At 42.8% G+C, this 26,218-nt stretch overlaps 3 protein-coding genes across 4 annotated transcripts; all 3 read left to right on the forward strand.

The window, feature by feature from the left end:
* The first annotated feature begins 83 nt into the window (after positions 1-83).
* On the forward strand, positions 84-5,517 carry LOC306922444 (uncharacterized protein). Its single transcript, XM_079500068.1, has 3 exons — positions 84-470; positions 1,240-1,390; positions 3,235-5,517. The coding sequence occupies exons 1-3, from the start codon at positions 237-239 to the stop codon at positions 4,299-4,301; spliced, it is 1,452 nt and encodes a 483-aa protein (XP_079356194.1). The 5' UTR covers positions 84-236; the 3' UTR covers positions 4,302-5,517.
* Positions 5,518-5,630: 113 nt separating this feature from the next.
* Positions 5,631-20,594, forward strand: LOC306922193 (uncharacterized protein). Its single transcript, XM_079499589.1, has 6 exons — positions 5,631-6,469; positions 7,646-7,793; positions 9,759-10,830; positions 13,275-13,548; positions 14,660-14,810; positions 17,691-20,594. Exons 1-6 carry the CDS (start codon positions 6,236-6,238, stop codon positions 18,764-18,766), a joined length of 2,955 nt encoding a protein of 984 aa, XP_079355715.1. The 5' UTR covers positions 5,631-6,235; the 3' UTR covers positions 18,767-20,594.
* LOC306922443 (uncharacterized protein) lies at positions 18,458-25,970 on the forward strand. 2 transcript variants are annotated; one of them, XM_079500067.1, is made up of 4 exons: positions 18,458-18,596; positions 20,974-21,193; positions 22,049-22,196; positions 22,688-25,970. In XM_079500067.1, the coding sequence occupies exons 2-4, from the start codon at positions 21,071-21,073 to the stop codon at positions 23,758-23,760; spliced, it is 1,344 nt and encodes a 447-aa protein (XP_079356193.1). In that variant the 5' UTR covers positions 18,458-18,596; positions 20,974-21,070; the 3' UTR covers positions 23,761-25,970. The 2 variants fall into 2 exon arrangements, with proteins under 2 accessions (XP_079356193.1, XP_079356192.1); XM_079500066.1 differs by lacking the exon at positions 18,458-18,596 and having other exon boundaries at positions 20,783-21,193.
* The last annotated feature ends 248 nt before the right edge of the window (positions 25,971-26,218 follow it).

Below are 26,218 nucleotides of genomic sequence, written 5' to 3' on the forward strand. Positions count from 1 at the left end.
GGGATGAATGGCTGTGCACTGTGTGGTGAGAAGAGAATCTATTATCTGCAAGTTCCTTGAAGTTTTTACTCCATGCAGTAGGTGGCCTCAATCGAATCGTACCATTTTAGCACTGGACAGGAAGTAAGCAGCAGAAGAAGAACAAGCATGGCGGACTGTTGACAACAACATCCACAAAACAAACGTGCTGGTATTTCTTCTTTAACAGCGACTGTTGAACTTGAAGAGATCCACTCATGTCTACCAACAGCAGCGACTTGTTCCACGCCCAGCTGGCCGCGGTGATCGAGGTCCTGGCGAACAGCGCGGTGGCAGAGATCTGCAAGCTGGTGGATGATGGCTACGCGGTGCTGCGGCTGGAGATCACCCAGAACCAGAGGGAGATAGACGGCCTCAGGAGGAAGCTGCTGGTCGCCAAGTTCCAGACATCCAGACGGAACAACCACCAACGCAGCAGCAGCACCGTGAATGTGAGCCCAGTGGACTGTTGTCACGACCATGAAATGATTTGGCGTTTTGATTGAATTGATTGAAGTATTTATTTACAGTTTTGCAGAATGGGAACATTTCACATGAAAGCACAACTCAATACAAATACTTCTTCAGAAATTGAACGTTGGAAGTTGGAACATATTTTGATTGACTGATTGAATATTTTCTTTAGTCAGAAATGTCAGATGTAAGTTAACAGCAGGTACACAGTCAGACAATTAAGGCTAAAACGATTAATGTTCTGGGGACTGGGGTGGGAATTTAATTGTTTCCATTGTGGTCCTGACTCCTGCTATGTGTTCAATTAATCAAGATGGCATTAAAAGCTATGTCACTAACTAACTGAAAGGGGAAAACACACTTCCATTATATAGGAAATTGCATTTTCTCAGGCTAGTTTGAAATTGAAATTGATTCACATTTTCTTGAGATTGCTATATTGTCACCTTGAAATAATTAGCATTTACATTACTAAGGGAATGTTTGGATCAAAATTATTTGTATTTGTGCTTATTGTAATGAAAAATTGCACAGGGCATATTAAGAAAAACTATTAAGAAAAATATCAACAATTACTGGTAGTAACTAAATAAATCATGTAGGCTACTATGGTCAAACAGACTATTCATTTAATACTTGTATTTATACTAATGGTTTAAAATTAGTGGAGATCGGCTATTCAACAGATTAATTCATACAGATTAATGGAAATAATATGAATAAACAAATAATTATTAATTGTGACAGGTGACCCGTGGACCTTCAGCGTTCAGCGGAGCCAGATGTAACCCTGCGACCAAGAGCTCAACACAGGGAACAGGAGGAGAGGAGGAGGGCGGTGGCGCTGGTTTTCCTGTCATCTTGAAGGTGGAGGAGGGTGACGACAACACACTCAAAGGTAATAAAAACATTGAGACAAAAATAACCCACATCCTCCGTCTTTGGTGCTGAGACAAACTGCAAAACACCAGAATCATTCATGACGCAAAAGGGGGCTCGCAACTCACTTTAAAAAGCACACATATTATCCACGGCAGGAAACACAACGTGTCTTGAATGCAGACTGTACGTACTACTTGGCAATCAGTCCTGTGTGTGTGCGTGTGTGTGTGTGCAGGGTCTTTTTCTTTTTGATCACCCCATAGCGATGATTTGATTGGCTGAGCAAAGTACATATTGAGCAGAGCCCTAGAGTAAGACAGAGTTACGACAACTCAGTTCACTTCATGGGGACAGTCCAATGGCGGCTCTTCTACATAGACTTCTATTGGCAAAGAGCATTGCGAAGAGTGACAAGTCCTGGACCGAAAGTTGGCAGATTGCACTGGACTCAGCTTTAATGATCTTAAATCCCTTTATTTTAGATGGTTTTTTTTTGTAATTGTACAACATACAGAGACTTTAGTTGTCACTGTACACTACTTTAAAACAGTTGTCATGTTGCACACATGCCTAAAACTGCTGATTTCTGCACCGCCCTTGTTGAAAACAATGTATTTCAAACTCCAGCTTGTCACACTCCATGAACAGCGCTCGAGCGCTATGTTTTCTGCCCCCTCAATGTCGTAATTCTATCTTACTCTATGGCTCTGATATTAAGGATAAAAAGTGAGAGCAGAGGGCAGTGAAGACGCCAAAAGTAATTGGCCGGAATTACATTTGTGATGTTTTGATTGGCTGAGCACGGATTGTGAATTTGTGATGTATGATGATGATGTATGAGAGCGCCCCTCACTTCACACAAGTGTTTTTTTTTAGCTCCTGGATCTGAGAAGATTAGTCATTGTTATTAGAAAAGTCTTTTCAAAATAGCTATTGTTATATATCTCTGCCTCTTAACTCCAAAATCTTCATTTTTCAGGAAATGGAAAAACAAATTTTACATTTTTCAGAAATTGAAGAAAACTTTATACTTTTGAAACAAAGCAATACTGCCTCATCAACGTTGGTATTGGGACTAGGTATATTATCAGATATAGTGTCATTTTATTATCACCACTTTACCCGAATACAGCTCAAGTGGAGTTAGGTGGTTTTCTCTGTCAAGATAGTTCTTGGCAGAGAAAACCTCTTAACTCCACTGACAATGGATCTCCAAGTTTGATTATCACACACACACACACACACACACACACCCACCCCCTCTTAGTATCTGTCTGTCTCTCTCGCTCACTCACATGTACGCACGGACACACACACACACACACACACACACGCAAGTTTGATTATCACACACATGCTCGCACACACGCACAAGTTTGATTATCACACATGCACACACACACCTCCCTGAATACCGTAAATATACGTGTAAAATGAAACTAACGTACAGTATGAAATTAATATACAGTACAAATGTACATTAAACAAGTGAATGCAAGCCACATCTTTTTGAGAAATTGAGAAAGCTATATCTGCTGCCACCCCCATTCACCCATAATGCAAAAATAATTATATGCTTATTCTATCCCGTTTGTTCATAGAGGGGGAAAAAGCTCTGCTCTAATGACATGAGTCATAATTGTGGAGCTTGTGGGGCTATTTTTGTATGACACCATTTTACAGTGAACTATAAAATAGGGCACAAGTGGTTAGTCGCACTAATTCAGTCACTGATTGTAATACAAAAACGCATTATAAAAAACAATACACCCTTCTTGAATATTTATATTAATTTCATAAATAATTAATCAATTGCAGAACTTTTAATAACCAACTGATAATTTACTCTTCTCCTTTCAGACATTCAACCCCCAGTCAAGTATGGAAGTGAAACACAAACAACACCTAGAACCCTCGCTGTAGAGCCTGAGAATCATCTTCACCGTGTCGACCAGCGATTCAACACCCATCACCATAGTAACGGAAATGTAAACTTGTTTACCAGTGCATCTGAGTGGGCAGAAGCTGGTGTAGGCATAGAGGTGTGGAATAACGCTGGCAGCCTAACCACAGGGAACTGTTCTATAGACAAAGATAAATCAGGCCCACATCAAGAGGGAAGAACTGGGAGCAACACTGATGGCAGAGAGGGTTCTCCTGGAGCTTCAGAGGACCGGGGAGGAGACGTTTCTGGCGACACGAGTAACGTTTCTCCACCCCTGGCTGGTAATCTGGACTGGGAACCCGATATGGTGGTGGTGGATTCTGTTCCAATTAAAGTGGAGGCAGACATGAGCTCAGAGTGGAGCATAATAGACAGGGATGGGATAACCAGGTCTGCCAAACAGAGACTCAAGAAACACGGGAGAGAGGAGGAGCTAGAAGCAGCGCGCTCAACCCCGACACTGAGCACAGAGAACTTAGACAGAACTACAGGGTTGAAGTCGTGTTTGGTTGTTAATACTAGTGCTACTTCCTATGGTGGCCTCTCCTCTTTCCCCTCATTCTCTGCAATCAAACCCCACAGGCAAGTTTTACACCCTCAGGCAAACCGAGGAGACAAAGAGTCGTCTTCCCTCAACGAAATTGCCGCTTCCTCTTCTAGGGAGGTCAGCATGCACCTGAGCACCATTCCGCCTATGGTGCTACCCACCCAGCCAGCCCGTGATGCCAGAGGGCAATCACTCCGTTGCGAGCTGTGCGGGAAGACCTTCAGAAAGTTCCTGTCCCTGCGTCTGCACCAGCGCGTGCACACAGGTGAGAAGCCGTACAGCTGCCGCCACTGCTCCAAGCGCTTCTCCCATCAGCATCGATTGAAGACCCATGAGCGCGTTCACACCGGAGAAAAGCCGTTCTGCTGCCCCATCTGTGGCAGGTGCTTTGTGGATCTCAGCAACATGAAGAGACACCTCAGAATCCACACGTGATGGCGTTGTTGCTACAGCATTGAAAGAAATAATGCACATCCTCCACCAGAGACGGTCCTGAGTAGAACTGCAAAACAGCAGAATCACGCAAAACAGGAAAGGGGCTCGCACTAGCCTGGCGGAGCCAGACTCATAGCGAGGATTCACTGAGCCCGGGGAGGAAGTGTCAGTGAATCCTCGCTATTAGTCTGGCTCCGCCAGGCTAGGCTCGCACAGCATCGGCATACGATAGATGACAGATCAGTGAGGTGATGGCGATTGGTTGTAAGTAACACATACAGGCTTATGCATTCCGACAATAGCGATGACCTTCTTAGCAAAGGCTAAAGTGTATTTTAGGCAGACGCCAGGATCATTTGTAGACCTGGCATCCTGTTTAGACTGATGATGATGATTGGTTCTTGGTTTACCTATGTTCCTAGATTACTATTTCTGTACATTTGATATATTACCTTTGTGTGTACCTTGCTTACTATGTCACTCTGGATTAAGAACTGCTAAAATGCCTAAATTGGACGACTGAAATATAGAGTTGAATAGTACTCACTGTGCGACTAGACTAAAGAGTTGAATATAACTCTCTGGCGGCAGTTTTGAGAAAACAATCGTTTACATTGCCTCTGATTGGCCTACCAAACGTCCCCTTCTGTGATGCACACGGAAGCTTGTCACCATGTGCGTCACAGAAGCTTGCTAGCTGCAATTTGCAACACTAGATTTAAAAATATATATATTATAATGGGATGAATCTAGAGTTGCAATACCCTCCATTGACAGCCCAGTGATCCAAATCGAATTTCCGATCTGCTTGCATTAAACAACGTTAAACTCACCAACATTGCAGCTGTAGGGCAAGCTTGAATTATCCTCTTTCAATCTACAAAGCGTTTGTTGCATAATCCACCGTAGAAACGTTATCAGCTACTTTCTGCTAAGAGTCCGAGCCGTGATATTATTTTCTAAGTGTTGGGTTTTGGAAGCACTCGTTTTTATTAACAGGTCTTTCTGCTGCCTCCTGCATTGTGCACATTCGAAACAGGTGGTATGCAGGGACGTTCAGTGACTTCGACGAGCGCTTCCAAACTCGAACAAATAATCACCTGCACAGAAAGTAGCTCATAACATCTCTACGGTAAATGCCTGTTCTGACTGCTATTGATGAAACCACATTGGGAATAAATTATATGTAAAGAAAAAAAGTTTAATTTAAAACTGATTCCAGCGAGTTGTGTTTTTATTTCTGGATTTACTGGTTTTATAAGTGACACTGTCGTTGAATAAAATGTAGTTTCTAAAATGGTCTAAAATTGAAAGTAAAGGGATGTGCCCTATCCACTTACAATCTGTTGGTCATGTCATTATAGACAGACAAAAAATTGTAAGAATAACCAATCTACAAGGTCACGTGTTCCTGTTTGATTGTGCTTCTGTTTGGTGTAACTTTGTTTTGATAAGTGATCTATACTATAGATACACTATATACTATTGTATTTTGTCAGAAACTAATTTATTTTATTTTTAATCTTACCTGTTCTGTTCCTGTGTTTTACTCTTACTTTAGTAATACTGCTGTTGATGACAACTACATTTACCAAAGCGGATCAATACATAATTATATCTTATATTAATATCCATACAAACACACATGGTCTTATCTGCTACTTGGGATGGATCACATGGATACTGGCTCTGTCATAGTAGATTCAGTCTGTTCACTGTGAGAAATGAGAATCGATTATCTGCAAGCTCCTTGAAGTTTTTACTCCATGCAGTAGGTGGCCTCAATCGAATCTCATACCATTTTAGCACTGGACAGGAAGCAAGCAGAAGAAGAACAAGCATGGCGGACTGTTGACAACAACATCCACAAAAAAAACCTATTTCTTCTTCATTAACGACTGTTGAAGACAGTTGAAGTGATCCATCATCCACTCATGTCTACCAACAGCAGCGACTTGTTCCACGCCCAGCTGGCCGCGGTGATCGAGGTCCTGGCGAACAGCGCGGTGGCAGAGATCTGCAAGCTGGTGGATGATGGCTACGCGGTGCTGCGGCTGGAGATCACCCAGAACCAGAGGGAGATAGACGGCCTGAGGAGGAAGCTGCTGGTCGCCAAGTTCCAGACATCCAGACGGAACAACCACCAACGTAGCAGCAGCGCCGTGCATGTGAGCCCAGTGGACTGTTGTCACGACCATGAAATTATTTGGCGTTTTGATTGAAGTATTTATTTACAGTGTGCAGAATGGGTAAATTTCACATGAAAGCACAACTCAATACAAATACTTTTACTGTGACGACACACTTGTTTACAACAGGGTCCACCATTTTCAATTCATCAGAAATTGAACGTTGGAAATTGGAACATATGATTGACTGATTAAATACTTTTTTAATCAGAAATATCAGATGTAAGTTACAGCAGGTACACAGTCAGACAAGGCTAAAACGATAAATGTTCTGGGGTGGGAACTTAATTGTTTCCATTGTGGTCCTGCTATGTGTTCAATTCATCAAGATGGCATTAAAAGCTACGTCACTAACAAAGGGGAAAACCGTAGAGTATATTCATATATACTCTAAGGGGAAAACACAATTCCATTCTATAGGAAATTGCATTTTCTCAGGCTAGTTTGAATGAAACCAGTGATTCACATTTGCTTGAGATTGCTATATTGTCACCTTGAAATAATTTGGATTTACATTACTATGGGAATGTTTGGATCAAAATTATATTTGTATTTGTGCTTATTGTAATGAAAAATTGCACAGGGCATATTAAGAATAACTTACATGGAATGAAAAATATCAACAATGACTGGTAGCAACTAATATACTCAAAAATCACACCCGTGTGAACTGAGTGGTGTAAGGTCTTATATAGCCTGTCTGACGTAATGAAATCATGTCTGACGTAATGAAATCACACCCGGGTGAACATAGCAACCATGCTCATTTTTTCTGCACAGACTAACAAAGCCAGTTGTAGGAGTGGTTTACACCACTCAAAAATCACACCCGTGTGAACTGAGTGGTGTAAGGTCTTATATAGCCTGTCTGACGTAATGAAATCATGTCTGACGTAATGAAATCACACCCGGGTGAACATAGCAACCATGCTCATTTTTTCTGCACAGACTAACAAAGCCAGTTGTAGGAGTGGTTTACACCACTCAAAAATAAATCATGTACTATATGGTCAAACAGGCTATGCATTTAATACTTTTATTTATACTAATGGTTTAAAATTAGTGGAGATCGGCTATTCAACAGATTAATTCATACAGATGAATGGAAATAATAAACGAATAATTAAGATATGGCCATTATGTATATTGTGACAGGTGACCCGTGGACCTTCGGCGCCCAGCAGAGTGAGATGTAACCCAGCGACCAAGAGCTCAACACAGGGAACAGGAGTAGAGGAGGAGGACTGGGTCGCTGGCTTTCCTATCATCTTGAAGGTGGAGGGTGACGGCAACACACTCAAAGGTAATAAAAACATTATGAGACAAAAATAACGCACATCCTCCGTCTTTGGTGCTGAGACAAACTGCAAAACACCAGAATCATTCATGACGCAAAAGAAGGGGGCTCGCAACTCACTTTAAAAAGCACACATATTATCCACAGCAGGAAACACAAGAACGTGTCTTGAATGCAGACATTACGTACTACTATTGTGTGTGTGTGTGTGTGTGTGTGTGTGTGTGTGTGTGTGTGTGCGCGTGCGCGTGCAGGGTCTTTTTCTTTGTGATCACCCCATAGCGATGATTTGATTGGCTGAGCAAAGTACATATTGAGCAGAGCCCTAGAGTAAGACAGAGTTACGACAATTCTGTTCACTTCATGGGGACAGTCCAATGGTGGCTCTTCTACATAGACTTCTATTGGCGAAGAGCATTGTGAAGAGACAAGTCCTGGACCGAAAGTTGGCTGCACTGGACTGGACTCAGCTTTAATTATCTTAAAACCCTTTATTTTAGATCGTTTTAGTAATTGTACAACATACAGAGACTTTAGTTGTGACTGTACACTACTTTAAAACAGTTAATGTTGCACACATGCCTAAAACTGCTGATTTCTGCACCGCCCTCGTTGAAAACAATGTATTTCAAACTCCAGCTTGTCACACTCCATGAACAGCGCTCGAGCGCTCAGTTTTCTGCCCCCTCAATGTCGTAACTCTATCTTACTCTATGGCTCTGATATTAAGGATAAAAAGTGAGGGCAGAGGGCAGTGAAGATGCCAAAAGTAATTGGCCGGAATGACATTTGTGATGTTTTGATTGGCTGAGCAGGGATTGTGAATTTGTGATGATGTATGATGATGATGTATGAGAGCGCCCCTCACTTCACACAAGTGTTTTTTTTTAGCTCTAGGATCTGAGAACATTAGTCGGTGTTATTAGAAAATTATGTTTGTATTTTGTCTAGTATACCATGATAACAGTCAGTCTTTTCAAAATAGCTATTGTTATATATCTCTGCTGTCGAGAGGAAACCTCTTAACTCCAAAATCAGGAAATGGAAAAACAAATTTGACATTTTTCAGAAATTGAAGAAAACCTTGTACTTTTGAAACAAAGCAATACTGCCTCATCCATGTTGGTATTGGGACTTGGTATATTATCAGATACTTTTATTTTATTTTATTTTATTATCACCACTTTACCCGAATACAGCTCAAGTGGAGTTAGGTGGTTTTCTCTGTCAAGATAGTTCTTATCAATGGCAGTTCAATATGTTCATAACAACACACAGACGTAAAGGGTGTTCAGTAGCATCGATTTATGAAAAAAAATCTAAAACCTAAAAAATGGAGTTATGAGGTTTCCTCCCGACAGCAACGATATGTTCTCTAGTTGTATTTGCTTGTACATGTAGTGGTGAAAATGATTTATCAATAATCTTTAAGTGGCACTTTTCAAGTACCAGCTGTCCCCATGTTGAGAACATCATATAATATGTAAATCAGTGTGTTTTGTAAAAGAGAACTTGTCCCCAGTTGAATACCGTAAATATACGTGTGAAATGAAACTAATGTACAGTATGAAATTAATATACAGTACAAATGTACATTAAACAAGTGAATGCAAGCCACATCTTTTTGAGAAATTGAGAAAGCTATATCTGCTGCCACCCCCATTCACCCATAATGCAAAATAATTATATGCTTATTCTATCCCTTTTGTTCATAGAGGGGGAAAAGCTCTGCTCTAATGACATGAGTCATAATTGTGGAGCTTGTGGGGCTATTTTTGTATGACACCATTTTACAGTGAACTATAAAATAGTGCACAAGTGGTTAGTCGCACTAATTCAGTCACTAATTGTAATACGAAAACACATTATAAAAACAATACACCCTTCTTGAATATTTATTTAATTTAATAAATAATTAATTAATTGCAGAACCTTTAATAACCAACTGATAATTTACTCTTCTCCTTTCAGACATTCAACCCCCAGTCAAGCATGGAAGTCAAACACAAACAACACCTAGAACCCTCGCTGTAGAGCCTGAGAATCATCTTCACCGTGTCGACCAGCGATTCAACACCCATCACCATAGTAATGGAAATGTAAACTTGTTTACCAGTGCATCTGAGTGGGCAGAAGCTGGTGTAGGCATAGAGGTGTGGAATAACGCTGGCAGTCTAACCACAGGGAACTGTTCTCTGGACCCTCCTCCACATAACTCAGGCCCACATCAAGAGGGAAGAACTGGGAGCAACACTGATGGCAGAGAGGGTTCTCCTGGAGCTTCAGAGGACCGGGGAGGAGACGTTTCTGGCGACACGAGTAACGTTTCTCCACCCCTGGCTGGTAATCTGGACTGGGAACCCGATATGGTGGTGGTGGATTCTGTTCCAATTAAAGTGGAGGCAGACATGAGTTCAGAGTGGAGCATAATAGACAGGGATGGGATAACCAGGTCTGCCAAACGGAGACTCAAGAAACACGGGAGAGAGGAGGAGCTAGAAGCAGCGCGCTCAACCCCGACACTGAGCACAGAGACCTTAGACAGAACTACAGGGTTGAAGTCAAGTTTGGTTGTTAATACTAGTGCTACTTCCTATGGTGGCCTCTCCTCTTTCCCCTCCTCATTCTCTGCAATCAAACCCCACAGGCAGGTTTTACACCCTCAGGCAAACCGAGGAGACAAAGAGTCGTCTTCCCTCAACGAAATTGCCGCTTCCTCTTCTAGGGAGGTCAGCATGCACCTGAGCACCATTCCGCCTATGGTGCTACCCACCCAGCCAGCCCGTGATGCCAGAGGGCAATCGCTCTGTTGCGAGCTGTGCGGGAAGACCTTCAGAAAGTTCCTGTCCCTGCGTCTGCACCAGCGCGTGCACACAGGTGAGAAGCCGTACAGCTGCCGCCACTGCTCCAAGCGCTTCTCCCAGCAGAATCGATTGAAGACCCACGAGCGCGTTCACACCGGAGAAAAGCCGTTCTGCTGCCCCATCTGTGGCAGGTGCTTTGTGGATCTCAGCAACATGAAGAGACACCTCAGAATCCACACGTGATGGCGTTGTTGCTACAGGATTGAAATAAATAACGCACATCCACCGTCTCTGGTGCTGAGCCAAACTGCAAAACAGCAGAATCACGCAAAACAGGAAGGGGGCTCGCACTAGCCTGGCGGAGCCAGACTCATAGCGAGGATTCACTGACCCCGGGGAGGAAGTGTCAGTGAATCCTTGCTATTAGTCAGCGGATTCGACCGTTATCTCTCTATTGAATAGGCGAACTCATCCGTTATCAGCACCTTCGAATAGGGCCAATATGGCCATACTGGCATACTCACCCTTGGCTGAACATAGCCTGGTCAAGGTTTCCCCCTGGTGGACGTGTCATTTCCAACTATTGTTGGGGCATGGAAACTAGGGGGTACTAATATATACTATGCTCTGCCTATCGGGACGTAACTCGGCACGGCGACTCGCTCGGCGGTGCCTCACGTGGCTCAAGGCCACCAGACACGGCGCGCCTCCGTCAGGACATCAGTGATAATGACAATAGGTGATAATGACATACTGAAACAGTGAGTGCTGATAACGGATGATTTCGCCTATTCAATAGAGAGATAACGGTCGAATGGGGTGCTATTAGTCTGGCTCCGCCAGGCTAGGCTCGCACATCATCGGCATACGATAGATGACAGATCAGTGAGGTGATGGCGATTGGTTGTAAGTAACACAGGCTTATGCATTCCGACAATAGCGATGACCTTCTTAGCAAAGGCTAAAGTGTATTTTAGGCAGATGCCAGAATCATTAGTGGACCTGGCATCCTATTTAGACTGATGATGATGATTGGTTCTTGGTTTACCTATGTTCCTAGATTACTATTTCTGTACATTTGATATATTACCTTTGTGTGTACCGGCTTGCTTACTATGTCACTCTGGATTAAGAACTGCTAAAATGGACGACTGAAATATAGAGTTGAATAGTACTCACTGTGGGACTAGACTAAAGAGTTGAATATAACTCTGGCGGCAGTTTTGAGGAAACAATCGTTTACATTGCCTCTGATTGGCCTACCAAACGTCCCCTTCTGTGACGCACACGGAAGCTTGTCACCATGTGCGTCACAGAAGCTTGCTAGTCGCAATTTGCAACACTAGATTTTTTTTAATAATGGGATCTAGAGTTGCAATACCCTCCAGTGATCCAAATCGAATTTCCGATCTGCTTGCATTAAACAACGTTAAACTCACCAACATTGCAGCTGTAGGGCAAGCTTGAATTATCTTTCAATCTACAAAGTGTTCACTGTAGACATGTTATCAGCTACTTTCTGCTAATAATTCGTGCCGTGATATTATTTTCTAAGTGTTGGGGTTTGGAAGCACTCGTTTTTATTAACAGGTCTTTCTGCTGCCTCCTGCATTATGTGCATATTCGAAACAGGTGGTATGCAGGGCCGTTCAGTGACTTCGACGAGCGCTTCCAAACTCGAACAAATAATCACCTGCACAGAATTTCTTGACAGAAAGTAGCTCATAACATGTCTACGGTAAATGCCTGTTCTGACTGCTATAGAGGGTATGCGCTTGACATCATCATCAAACCTGGAAGTCATGCGGGAACGCCTACTGAGTGGCAAAATCTACTTTCTGGCCTTGACAGCCCATACATCCGAACAGAAAAGTTGTATTTGATTGCATTAAACGATGTTAAATGACATTAAACTCACTCTGTCACTAATTTTGCCACTCGATTTATGCTTGTGCATACCCTCTATTGATGAAACCACATTGGGAATAAATTATATGTAAAGAAAAAAAGTTTAATTTAAAACTGATTCCAGCGAGTTATGTTTTTATTTCTGGATTTACTGGTTTTATAAGTAACACTGTCGTTGAATAAAATGTAGTTTCTAAAATGGTCTTTTGTCTAAAATCGAAAGTAAAGGGATGTGCCCTATCCACTTACAATCTGTTGCTCATGTCATTAGAGACAGACAAAAAATTGTAAGAATAACCAATCTACGAGGTCACATGTTCCTGTTTGATTGTGCTTCCGTTTGTTGTAACTTTGTTTTGATAAGTGATCTATACTATAAACAATGTATTTTGTCAGAACCTAATCTTACCTGTTCTGTTCCTGTGTTTTACTCTTACTTTAGTAATACTGCTGTTGATGACAACTAAATTTACCAAAGCGGATCAATAAATATTTATATCTTAAATGAATATCCATACAAACACACATGGTCTTATCTGCTACTTGGGATGGATCAGATGGATACTGGCTCTGTCATAGTAGATTCAGTCTGTGCACTGTGAGAAATGAGAATCGATTATCTGCAAGCTCCTTGAAGTTTTTACTCCATGCAGTAGGTGGCCTCAATCGAATCTCATACCATTTTAGCACTGGACAGGAAGCAAGCAGAAGAAGAACAAGCATGGCGGACTGTTGACAACAACATCCACAAAACAAACCTATTTCTTCTTCAATAACGACTGTTGAAGACAGTTGAAGTGATCCATCATCCACTCATGTCTACCAACAGCAGCGACTCGTTCCACGCCCAGCTGGCCGCGGTGATCGAGGTCCTGGCGAACAGCGCTGTGGCAGAGATCTGCAAGCTGGTGGATGATGGCTACGCGGTGCTGCGGCTGGAGATCACCCAGAACCAGAGGGAGATAGACGGCCTCAGGAGGAAGCTGCTGGTCGCCAAGTTCCAGACATCCAGACGGAACACTCACCAACGCAGCAGCAGCACCGTGCATGTGAGCCCAGTGGACTGTTGTCACGACCATGAAATGATTTGGCGTTTTGATTTAATTGATTGAAGTATTAATTTACAGTTTGCAGAATGGGTACATTTCACATGAAAGCACAACTCGATACAAAGACTTTTACTGTGGACGACACACTTGTTTACAACAGGGTCCACCATGTTCAATTCATCAGAAATTGGAAGTTGGAAGTTTGGAACATATGATTGACTGATTAAATACTTTTTTAATCAGAAATATCAGATGTAAGTTACAGCAGGTACACAGTCAGACAAGGCTAAAACGATAATTGTTCTGGGGTGGGAACTTAATTGTTTCCATTGTGGTCCTGCTATGTGTTCAATTCATCAAGATGGCATTAAAAGCTACGTCACTAACTGAAAGGGGATAACACAATTCCATGCGACTGTGGCTCAGGAGGTAGAGCAGGTCGTCCAATGATCCATGGGTCGGCGGTTCGAATCCCGGCTCCTCCTGTCTACATGTCGAAGTGTCCTTGGGCAAGACACTGAACCCCAAATTGCTCCTGATGTGCTGGTTGGTACCTTGCATGGCTTCTGCCGCAATTGGTGTATGAATGTGTGTGTGAATGGGTGAATGTAATGCACAATCTATGTAAAGCGCCTTGGATAAAGGCGCTATATAAATGCACCATTTACCATTTATTTTTACCATTTACCATGCTGTAGGAAATTGCATTTTCTCAGGCTATAGTTCGAATGAAACCAGTGATTCACATTTGCTTGAGATTGCTATAGGCCTATTGTCACCTTGAAATAATTTGGATTTACATTACAAAGGGAATGTTTGGATCAAAATTACATTTGTATTTGTGCTTATTGTAATGAAAAATTGCACAGGGCATATTAAGAATAACTTACATGGAATGAAAAATATCAACAATGACTGGTAGCAACTAATAAATATACTTAAAAATAAATCATGTACTATATGGTCAAACAGGCTATGCATTTAATACTTTTATTTATACTAATGGTTTAACATTAGTGGAGATCGGCTATTCAACAGATTAATTCATACAGATGAATGGAAATAATAAACGAATAATTAAGATATGGCGATTATGTATTAATTGTGACAGGTGACCCGTGGACCTTCGGCGCCCAGCAGAGCGAGATGTAACCCAGCGACCAAGAGCTCAACACAGGGAACAACAGGAGTAGAGGAGGAGGACTGGGGCGCTGGCTTTCCTATCATCTTGAAGGTGGAGGGTGACGACAACACACTCAAAGGTAATAAAAACATTGAGACAAAAATAACGCACATCCTCCGTTTTTGGTGCTGAGACAAACTGCAAAACACCAGAATCATTCATGATGCAAAAGAAGGGGGCTCGCAACTCACTTTAAAAAGCACACATATTATCCTCAGCAGGAAACACAAGAACGGGTCTTGAATGCAGACATTACGTACTGTGTGTGTGTGCGTGTGCGTGCAGGGTCTTTTTCTTTGTGATCACCCCATAGCGATGATTTGATTGGCTGAGCAAAGTACATATTGAGCAGAGCCCTAGAGTAAGACAGAGTTACGACAACTCTGTTCACTTCATGGGGACAGTCCAATGGTGGCTCTTCTACATAGACTTCTATTGGCGAAGAGCATTGTGAAGAGTGACAAGTCCTGGACCGAAAGTTGGCTGCACTGGACTGGACTCAGCTTTAATGATCTTAAATCCCTTTATTTTAGATCGTTTTAGTAATTGTACAACATACAGAGACTTTAGTTGTGACTGTACACTACTTTAAAACAGTTGTCATGTTGCACACATGCCTAAAACTGCTGATTTCTACCGCCCTCGTTGAAAACAATGTATTTCAAACTCCAGCTTGTCACACTCCATGAACAGCGCTCGAGCGCTCAGTTTTCTGCCCCCTCAATGTCATAACTCTATCTTACTATATGGCTCTGATATTAAGGATAAAAAGTGAGGGCAGAGGGCAGAGGGCAGTGAAGACGCCAAAAGTAATTGGCCGGAATGACATTTGTGATGTTTTGATTGGCTGAGCAGGGATTGTGAATTTGTGATGTATGAGAGCGCCCCTCACTTCACACAAGTGTTTTTTTTAGCTCTGGGATCTGAGAACATTAGTCGGTGTTATTAGAAAATGATGTTTGTATTTTGTCTAGTATACCATGATAACAGTCAGTCTTTTCAAAATAGCTATTGTTATATATCTCTGCTGTCGGGAGGAAACCTTAACTCCAAAATCAGGAAATGGAAAAACAAATTTGACATTTTTCAGAAATTGAAGAAAACCTTGTACTTTTGAAACAAAACAATACTGCCTCATCAACGTTGGTATTGGGACTTGGTATATTATCAGATACTTGCATGTGTCATTTTATTATCACCACTTTACCCGAATACAGCTCAAGTGGAGTTAGGTGGTTTTCTCTGTCAAGAGAAATGCTCTTAACTCCACTGACAATGGATCTCCAAGTTTGATTATCTCACACACACACACACACACACACATCCTCTTTTAGTATCTGTCTGTCTCTCTCTCTCGCTCACGCATGGGCACACGCACACACACACGCACGCACACACGCGCAAGTTTGATTATAACCCCGGAACCCCAAGGTTCCGTCCTCGGCCCCACCCTTTTCACTTTCTACATCTCCCCCTTGGTCGTGTCATCAGTCGGCATGGGATATCCTACCACTGCTACGCTGATGACACCCAACTCTACCTCAGGACAGTCCCACGACTCCCACCCCCCTCTGCCCCCCTGTCATCACCATCATCCACACTGACCACCTGCCTTGAGGAGATAAAGGTGTGGATGACCGATAACTTTCTCCAACTCAACAGCTCCAAGACATTCTCATCGGCACCCCACACCAGGTCAAATCATCCCCAATAACCAGCATCACCTTCTCCACCCAGGACCTCCCCCTCTCACCTGTAGTCACCAACTTGGGTGTAAAAATGGACCCCTACCTGAACTTTGACCCCCACATCAAACACCTTTGCAGAACCTAATTTATTTTAAAAGGGGACTTAAGACATTTCTTTTTAACAAGGCATTTGGCCAGTTAGATGCCCGGTGTACCTTTAATCCTTTTAGCAGTATACCACGAAATGCATGAATTGTGCTAATTTTAGTCCATTTATTTACTCATGCATTATTTTATTTCATAATTTTTCTCTTGTTGTAGCACTTTGAGATTTGCTTCTAATGTAAAGTGCGTTATAAATAAAATGTTTGATTATCACACATGCGCGCACACACACACAGTCGTTCTTTTTGTTTATTCCACGCGGCTCTGAGGCTGAGCTGCATTCAGTGCCCCCACAGAGCAGTGGAGTTAAGTGTTTCTACCGACAGTTTGAGGATAAAATGGAGTTAAGAGGTTCTTTCAGAAGCGCTTTTTGATACTTTTCCATTGGTTCAATATGTTCATAACACACAGACGTAAAGGGTGTTCAGTAGCATCGATTTATGAAAAAAACCCTAAAAAATTGAGTTATGAGGTTTCCTCCCAACAGCAACGATATGTTCTCTAGTTGTATTTGCTTGTACATGTAGTGGTGCAAATGATTTATCAATAATCTTTAAGTGGCACTTTTCAAGTACCAGCTGTCCCCATGTTGAGAACATCATATAATATGTAAATCAGTGCATTTTGTAAAAGAGAACTTCTCCCCAGTTGAACGTCCCTGAATACCGTAAATATGTGTGAAATTAAACTAACGTACAGTATGAAATTAATATACAGTACAAATGTACATTAAACAAGTGAATGCAAGCCACATCTTTTTGAGAAATTGAGAAAGCTATATCTGCTGCCACCCCCATTCACCCATAATGCAAAATAATGATATGCTTATTCTATCCCTTTTGTTCATAGAGGGGGAACAAGCTCTGCTCTAATGACATGAGTCATAATTGTGGAGCTTGTGGGGCTATTTTTGTATGACACCATTTTACAGTGAACTATAAAATAGGGCACAAGTGGTTAGTCGCACTAATTCAGTCACTGATTGTAATACGAAAACACATTATAAAAACAATACACCCTTCTTGAATATTTATTTAATTTCATAAATAATGAATTAATTGCAGAACCTTTAATAACCAACTGATAATTTACTCTTCTCCTTTCAGACATTCAACCCCCAGTCAAGCATGGAAGTCAAACACAAACAACACCTAGAACCCTCGCTGTAGAGCCTGAGAATCATCTTCACCGCGTCGACCAGCGATTCAACACCCATCACCATAGTAATGGAAATGTAAACTTGTTTACCAGTGCATCTGAGTGGGCAGAAGCTGGTGTAGGCATAGAGGTGTGGAATAACGCTGGCAGCCTAACCACAGGGAACTGTTCTCTGGACCCTCCACATAACTCAGGCCCACATCAAGAGGGGAGAACTGGGAGCAACACTGATGGCAGAGAGGGTTCTCCTGGAGCTTCAGAGGACCGGGGAGGAGACGTTTCTGGCGACACGAGTAACGTTTCTCCACCCCTGGCTGGTAATCTGGACTGGGAACCCGATATGGTGGTGGTGGATTCTGTTCCAATTAAAGTGGAGGCAGACATGAGTTCAGAGTGGAGCATAATAGACGGGGATGGGATAACCAGGTCTGCCAAACGGAGACTCAAGAAACACGGGAGAGAGGAGGAGCTAGAAGCAGCGCGCTCAACCCCGACACTGAGCGACACTGAAACCTTAGACAGAACTACAGGGTTGAAGTCAAGTTTGGTTGTTAATACTAGTGCTACTTCCTATGGTGGCCTGTCCTCTTCCTCCTCCTCATTCTCTGCAATCAAACCCCACAGGCAGGTTTTACACCCTCAGGCCAACAGAGGAGACAAAGAGTCGTCTTCCCTCAACGAAATTGCCGCTTCCTCTTCTAGGGAAGTCAGCATGCACCTGAGCACCATTCCGCCTATGGTGCTACCCACCCAGCCAGCCCGTGATGCCAGAGGGCAATCACTCTGTTGCGAGCTGTGCGGGAAGACCTTCAGAAAGTTGCTGTCCCTGCGTCAGCACCAGCGCGTGCACACAGGTGAGAAGCCGTACGGCTGCCGCCACTGCCCCAAGCGCTTCTCCCAGCAGAATCGATTGAAGACCCACGAGCGCGTTCACACCGGAGAAAAGCCGTTCTGCTGCCCCATCTGTGGCAGGTGCTTTGTGGATCTCAGCAACATGAAGAGACACCTCAGAATCCACATGTGATGGTGCTACAGCAGGAGTTCCCAAACGTTTTTGGACCAGGTACCCCTTTTGGGGTAGACATTTTTCCAGGTACCCCCTCATCTGAAGCGGCCGCAGAAACCTTTCAAGTGTCCTGAGTCTTTTTGTTGTTTCTGCAGCATGCGTCCTGCTGTTACTGTTTGGGGTCACGACAGGTTGACTGATGTTGTAGTTTTAGTAATCATGTCAGCTATTGGGCCAAAGCAAACATGGGAGAAACACAATGAACAACACAAAAAATACGTGTATTGCACAACTTGGCAGAAATGACCACGTAGATAAACATAATTTTAATGTTAAAAAAAGTTTAAAAAACAAAAAATCTGGGAATTATTTCGGGTACCCCCTGGGGGTCCGCGGACCCCACTTTGGGAACCGCTGTGCTACAGGATTGAAATAAATAACGCACATCCTCCGTCTCTGGTGCTGAGCCAAACTGCAAAACAGCAGAATCATGCAAAACAGGAAGGGGGCTCGCACTAGCCTGGCAGAGCCAGACTCGTAGCGAGGATTCACTGACCCCGGGGAGGAAGTGTCAGTGAATCCTTGCTATTAGACTGGCTGGCTCGCACAGCATCGGCATACGATAGATGACAGATCAGTGAGGTGATGGTGATTGGTTGTAAGTAACACATACAGGCTTATGCATTCCGACAATAGCGATGACCTTAGCAAAGGCTAAAGTGTATTTTAGGCAGATGCCAGAATCATTAGTGGACCTGGCATCCTGTTTAGACTGATGATGATGATTGGTTCTTGGTTTACCTATGTTCCTAGATTACTATTTCTGTACATTTGATATATTACCTTTGTGTGTACCTTGCTTACTATGTCACTCTGGATTAAGAACTGCTAAAATGCCTAAATTGGACAACTGAAATGAAGAGTTGAATATAACTCTCTGTTGCGGCAGTTTTGAGAAAACAATCGTTTACATTGCCTCTGATTGGCCTACCAAACGTCCCCTTCTGTGACGCATACAGAAGCTTGTCACCATGTGCGTCACAGAAACTTGCTAGCCGCAATTTGCAACACTAGATTTTTTGTTACAATGGGATGAATCTAGAGTTGCAATAAATCGAATTTCCGATCTGCTTGCATTAAACAACGTTAAACTCACCAACATTGCAGCTGTAGGGCAAGCTTGAATTATCCTCTTTCAATCTACAAAGTGTTTGTTTCATAAAAGTCCACCGTAGACACGTTATCAGCTACTTTCTGCTAATAATTCGTGCCGTGATATTATTTTCTAAGTGTTGGGGTTTGGAAGCACTCGTTTTTATTAACAGGTCATTCTGCTGCCTCCTGCATTATGTGCACATTCGAAACAGGTGGTATGCAGGGCCGTTCAGTGACTTCGACGAGCGCTTCCAAACTCGAACAAAATAATAATCACCTGCACAGAATTTCTTGACAGACAGTAGCTCATAACATCTCTACGGTAAATGCCTGTTCTGACTGCTATTGATGAAACCACATTGGGAATAAATTATATGTAAAAAAAAAAAAAAAAAAGTTTAATTTAAAAGTGATTCCAGCGAGTTATGTTGTTATTTCTGGATTAACTGGTTTCATAAGTGACACTGTCGTTGAATAAAATGTAGTTTCTAAAATGGTCTTGTCTAAAATTGAAAGTAAAGGGATGTGCCCTATCCACTTACAATCTGTTGGTCATGTCATTATAGACATAGACAAAACATTTCAATAATCTACAAGGTCACGTGTTCGTGTTTGATTGTGCTTCTGTTTGGTGTAACTTTGTTTTGATAAGTGATCTATACTATAAACAATGTTATATTTTGTCATTTTATTTTGAATCGTACCTGTTCTGTTCCTGTGTTGTACTCTTACTTTAGTAATACTGCTGTTGATGACGACTACATTTACCAAAATCTTAATTAATATCCATACAAACGCACATGGTCTTATCTGCTACTTGGGTGTTGGGATGGATCAGATGGATACTGGCTCTGTCATAGAGTGAGCACTGTGTGAGAATCGATTATCTGCAAGCTCCTTGAAGTTTTTACTCCATGCAGTAGGTGGCCTCAATCGAATCTCATACCATTTTAGCACTGGACAGGAAGCAAGCAGAAGAAGAACAAGCATGGCGGACTGTTGACAACAACATCCACAAAACAAACCTATTTCTTCTTCAAGTGATCAGATCCACTCATGTCTACCAACAGCAGCGACTCGTTCCACGCCCAGCTGGCCGCGGTGATCGAGGTCCTGGCGAACAGCGCGGTGGCAGAGATCTGCAAGCTGGTGGATGATGGCTACGCGATGCTGCGGCTGGAGATCACCCAGAACCAGAGGGAGATAGACGGCCTCAGGAGGAAGCTGCTGGTCGCCAAGTTCCAGACATCCAGACGGAACAATCACCAACGCAGCAGCAGCACCGTGCATGTGAGCCCAGTGGACTGTTGTCACGAGTCACTACCATGAAATGATTTTGCGTTTTGATTGAAGTATTTATTTACAGTTTGCAGAATGGGTACATTTCACATGAAAGCACAATTCATTTCAATACAAAGAGTTTTACTGTAGACACACTTGTTTACAACAGGGTCCACCATTTTCGATTCGTCAGAATACTTTTTTTTTTGTCCGAAATGTCAGATGTAAGTTACAGCAGGTACACAGTCAGACAATTAAGGCTAAAACGATGAATGTTCTGGGGTGGGAACTTAATTGTTTCCATTGTGGTCCTGACTCCTATGTGTTCAATTCATCATTAAAAGCTATGTCACTAACTGAAAGGGGAAAACACACTTCCATTCTATGGGAAATTGCATTTTCTCAGGTTAGTTTGAATGAAACCAGAGATTCACATTTGCTTGAGATTGCGATATTACGGAATGTTTGGATCAAAATTATATTTGTATTTGTACTACTTAAATAGAATTAAATTATCAACAATGACTGGTAGTAACGAATATACTTAAAAAAATAAATAATGTACTATGGTCAAACAGGCTATACATTTAATACTATTATTTATACTAATGGTTTAAAATGAGTGGAAATCACCATTCTACAATATGTAGATCGGCTATTCAACAGATTAATTCATAACAGATGAATGGAAATAATATGAATAAACAAATAATTAAGATATGGTGATTATGTATTAATTGTGACAGGTGACCCGTGGATGCAGTGTTATGGTAGTTTGATGCAAAGACAGATTAATGATTATGCAAAATAACTTTGATTATCTTGATTTATTAAGATATGGTGATTATGTATTAATTGTGACAGGGGACCCGCGGACCTTCGGCGCCCAGCAGAGCCAGATGTAACCCAGCGACCAAGAGCTCAACACAGGGAACAGGAGGAGAGGAGGATGACGGGGGCGCTGGCTTTCCAATCATCTTGAAGGTGGAGGGTGACGACAACACACTCAAAGGTAATAAAAACATTGAGACAAAAATAACGCACATCCTCCGTCTTTGGTGCTGAGACAAACTGCAAAACACCAGAATCATTCATGACGCAAAAGAAGGGAGACAGTACGTACTACTTGGCAATCAGTCCTGTGTGTGTGCGTGCGTGCGTACTCATTCAACAGACACTTGGAAAAGAGTATAGGCTTTTTTTTGATTGATTGAATACTTTATTAACATGCTTTGGGCCAATAACCCCCTTTAGGGCCTAGGCTTGTTTCCATTGTGGTCCTCTGTATAATATCGGAATCGGTCAGAATCGGTATCGGCAGATATGTTCCCTGCAAATAATCGGAGATCTGATATCGGTCATAATTTCATAATCGTGCACCCCTAATTTTATTGATTACTAAATCAATAGCGAAGACAATGAATGATAGTTGCAGCCCTACTCTGCTCATCCTCTTTTCAGAACTTTTAATAACCAACTGATAATTTACTCTTCTCCTTTCAGACATTCAACCCCCAGTCAAGCATGGAAGTGAAACACAAACAACACCTAGAACCCTCGCTGTAGAGCCTGAGAATCATCTTCACCGCGTCGACCAGCGATTCAACACATGTCAGCATAGTAACGGAAATGTAAACTTGTTTACCAGTGCATCTGAGTGGGCAGAAGCTGGTGCAGGCATAGAGGTGTGGAATAACGCTGGCAGCCTAACCACAGGGAACTGTTCTATAGACCGTCCACATAACTCAGGCCCACATCAAGAGGGGAGAACTGGGAGCAACACTAACGGCAGAGAGGGTTCTCCTGGAGCTTCAGAGGACCGGGGAGGAGACATTTCTGGCGACCCGAGTAACGTTGCTCCACCCCTGGCTGGTAATGTGGACTGGGAACCCGATATGGTGGTGGTGGATTCTGTTCCAATTAAAGTGGATGAAGACATGAGTTCAGAGTGGAGCATAATAGACAGGGATGGGATAACCAGGTCTGCCAAACAGAGACTCAAGAAACACGGAAGAGAGGAGGAGCTAGAAGCAGCGCACTCAACCGCAACACTGAGCACAGAGACCTTAGACAGAACTGCAGGTTTAAAGTCAAGTTTGGTTGTTAATACTAGTGCCACTTCCTACGGCGGCCTCTCCTCTTTCCCCTCCTCGTTCTCGGCAAACAAAACCCCCAGGCAGGTTTTACACCCTCAGGCACACAGAGGAGACAAACAGTCGTCTTCCCTCAACGAAATTGCCGCTTCTTCCTCTAGGGAGTTCAGCAGGCATCTGAGCTCCATCCCACCTATGTCGCTACCCGCCCAGCCAGCCCGTGACGCTGGAGGTCAACCGCTCCGTTGCGATCTGTGCGGGAAGACCTTCAGAAAGTTCCAGTCCCTGCGGCGGCACCAGCGCGTGCACACAGGCGAGAAGCCGTACGGCTGCCGCCACTGCTCCAAGCGCTTCTCCCATCAGCATCAGAAGAAGAACCACGAGCGCGTTCACACCGGAGAAAAGCCGTTCCGCTGCCCCATCTGTGGCAGGTGCTTTGTGGAGAACAGCAACATGAAGAGACACCTCAGAATCCACACGTGATGGCGTTGTTGCTACAGCATTGAAATAAATAACGCACATCCTCCGTCTCTGATGCTGAGCCGAACTGCGAAGCAGCAGAATCACGCAAAACAGGAAGGGGGCTCGCAGCCTCGCACAGCATCGGCGTACGATAGTAGATGACAGATCAGTGAGGTGATGGCGATTGTTTGTAAGTAACATATACAGGCTTATGACAGATGCCAGGATCATTTGTAGGCCTGCCATCCTGTTTAGACATGATGATCGGTTCTTCTTACCTTGTGTGTACCTTGCTTACTATGTCACTCTGGATTAAGAACAGCTAAAATACCTAAATTGTACGACTGGAATATAGAGTTGAATAGTACTCACTGTGCGACTAGACTAAAGAGTTGAATATAACTCTCTGTAGCGGCAGTTTTGAACCACATGTGAGGTGTCAATGTGCTTCTGGTTCAAATCTTCTGCCGAGCCAAAGCTATGTGAAAATTAACCAGAAGAGGAAACGGGTGTGCCACCTTCTGGAAACCTTGGACTACAGTTATGCACAGAACCTATAGTTCTGTTCTATACTCTATACTTGGATAGAGCCCACTGTATGACTGGTGTGTGACTGTGTGTGTGTGTGTGTGTGTGTGTGTGTGTGTGTGTGTGTGTGTGTGTGGTGCAGACGGATCGCCCCTCCCTCCTCCTGTTTGTGAACTCTGTCCTCTTCAGGGAGATGCCCCTTCTACTGCTTCTAGGATAGGCTTCTATACTGCTTTGCTTACGCTATGCTTCGCAAGGAATCTCGGGAAAGCTTGCCTCCATGTTGCCTTCCCTCGAGATACAGACGCCGCAGAGCCGGAAGAGGCGTCTACCTTTATATGTCTATGATTGGAGTGACCTGTATCGCACTGTAAGGCGGAAGTCAAGCAGAACAAACGTTTACATTGCCTCTGATTGGCCTAGCGAACGTCCCCTTCTGTGCACGTGCGTCTGCGTCACGGGATTCAGCAATGGTGGAAAATACTACAGTATATTCAAAACCTTTGCAAAGACATCTAAACTAATTTGTAATTTTGCTGCTCATAAATGATATAGTAGCAGGAATTATGTTAAATATGTTGAACCAAGCTGTCTTGTGTGATTGTGAACGAGCGGGTCCATTTGGTTACACAGTACTACTCTACAGCCAGCGAGGGAAGGGACATTTTTTTAACCAACACTGACCTAGCCTGGCTAACACTGACCTGCACCAGGCTGCACGACCAAAATGAAGTGATTGAAGCCACTGGAAACTAAATTATATCTTCTGGTTTGAACGCACCTTAACACCTCATCTACACAGGCAAGGACAATGAGCGAGTGTTCCGACGGAAAGCATCGCCCGGCCATCGCTTTGCGACATAGCCTGAACCAATCAAATAACCAATAAATAGTTGTGTGTATATCTCAACCAATAAGAGTGTTGGGGGCTGCGACATCTCGCTCAAATATCCTGCATCCAGACAGTCTCACCACGATTAGCTGCATCTTGCGTCTTCGTGACTCGACTGCCTGGGAGTACCCATAGAGACTCTGCGAGCGAATAATAGGAGTGGACGACGTCGCTGCACGTTAACCCATTTAACCCATTTAGACCTGGTCAATGAAGCATACATCGCATATCGGGCATGAATCAGGCTTTAGTCTAGAGATCCAAAAATAATGAACATAAAATACTGCTCTGCCTTCCACTTTATCTCTGAGTCAACATGTACAGTGACTGAATGAATTTTCCATCATCTGTGCGTGAGTGATGAATGCATGTATGGTCTGACAGACTGACGACAATGAATGAGTAGTAGCCTATATGAATTAATATACAGACTACTAAACTATACCTGTCCTATACACAATGAATATTAATGAATTAATGGATAGAAGCCTTAATTGAATAATTTTATTAGGCATACGTGACCCAAAAAAGTTCCAGCGAGTTAGCTTGTGTTATTACTGAATTAACTGGTTTTATAAGTCACACTGTGATGTTTAATAAAATGTAGTTTCTAAAATTGTGTTTGTGTTGACTGGAGACTGTCAGAGAAAGTAAAGAGATGTCCCCTAATCACTTATGTTTGTCATGTAATAATATAGACGTAGACCAAAAATATGCAATCTACGAGGTCACGTGTTTGTTAGATTTTTCTTCTGTTTGGTGTAACTTTGATAAATGCTCTTATAAACAATGTCGGATTATTTTGTCAGAACCTAAGCATATCTGTCATCTTTATTTTATTTTGAGTCTTCTGTGTTTTTCATGCAAAACTAATGCTTGGAATGGGTTCAGAATCATGAAAACCCCCTAGTTTGACACGTCACATGCTACTTAAAGGACCACTTCACCACTTTTCAACCTACCTTCATATAATTGGTCCTCACTAATGTTCATGATAAAATATCACAATTTCTTTCTACTTAGTCTGTGTCTCATGGTAGGGCTGTGGGCAGTTCAGAA

This window comes from Electrona antarctica (genome assembly GCF_951216825.1).
Source record: "Electrona antarctica genome assembly, chromosome: 4".
NCBI classification, from domain to species: Eukaryota; Metazoa; Chordata; class Actinopteri; order Myctophiformes; family Myctophidae; genus Electrona; species Electrona antarctica.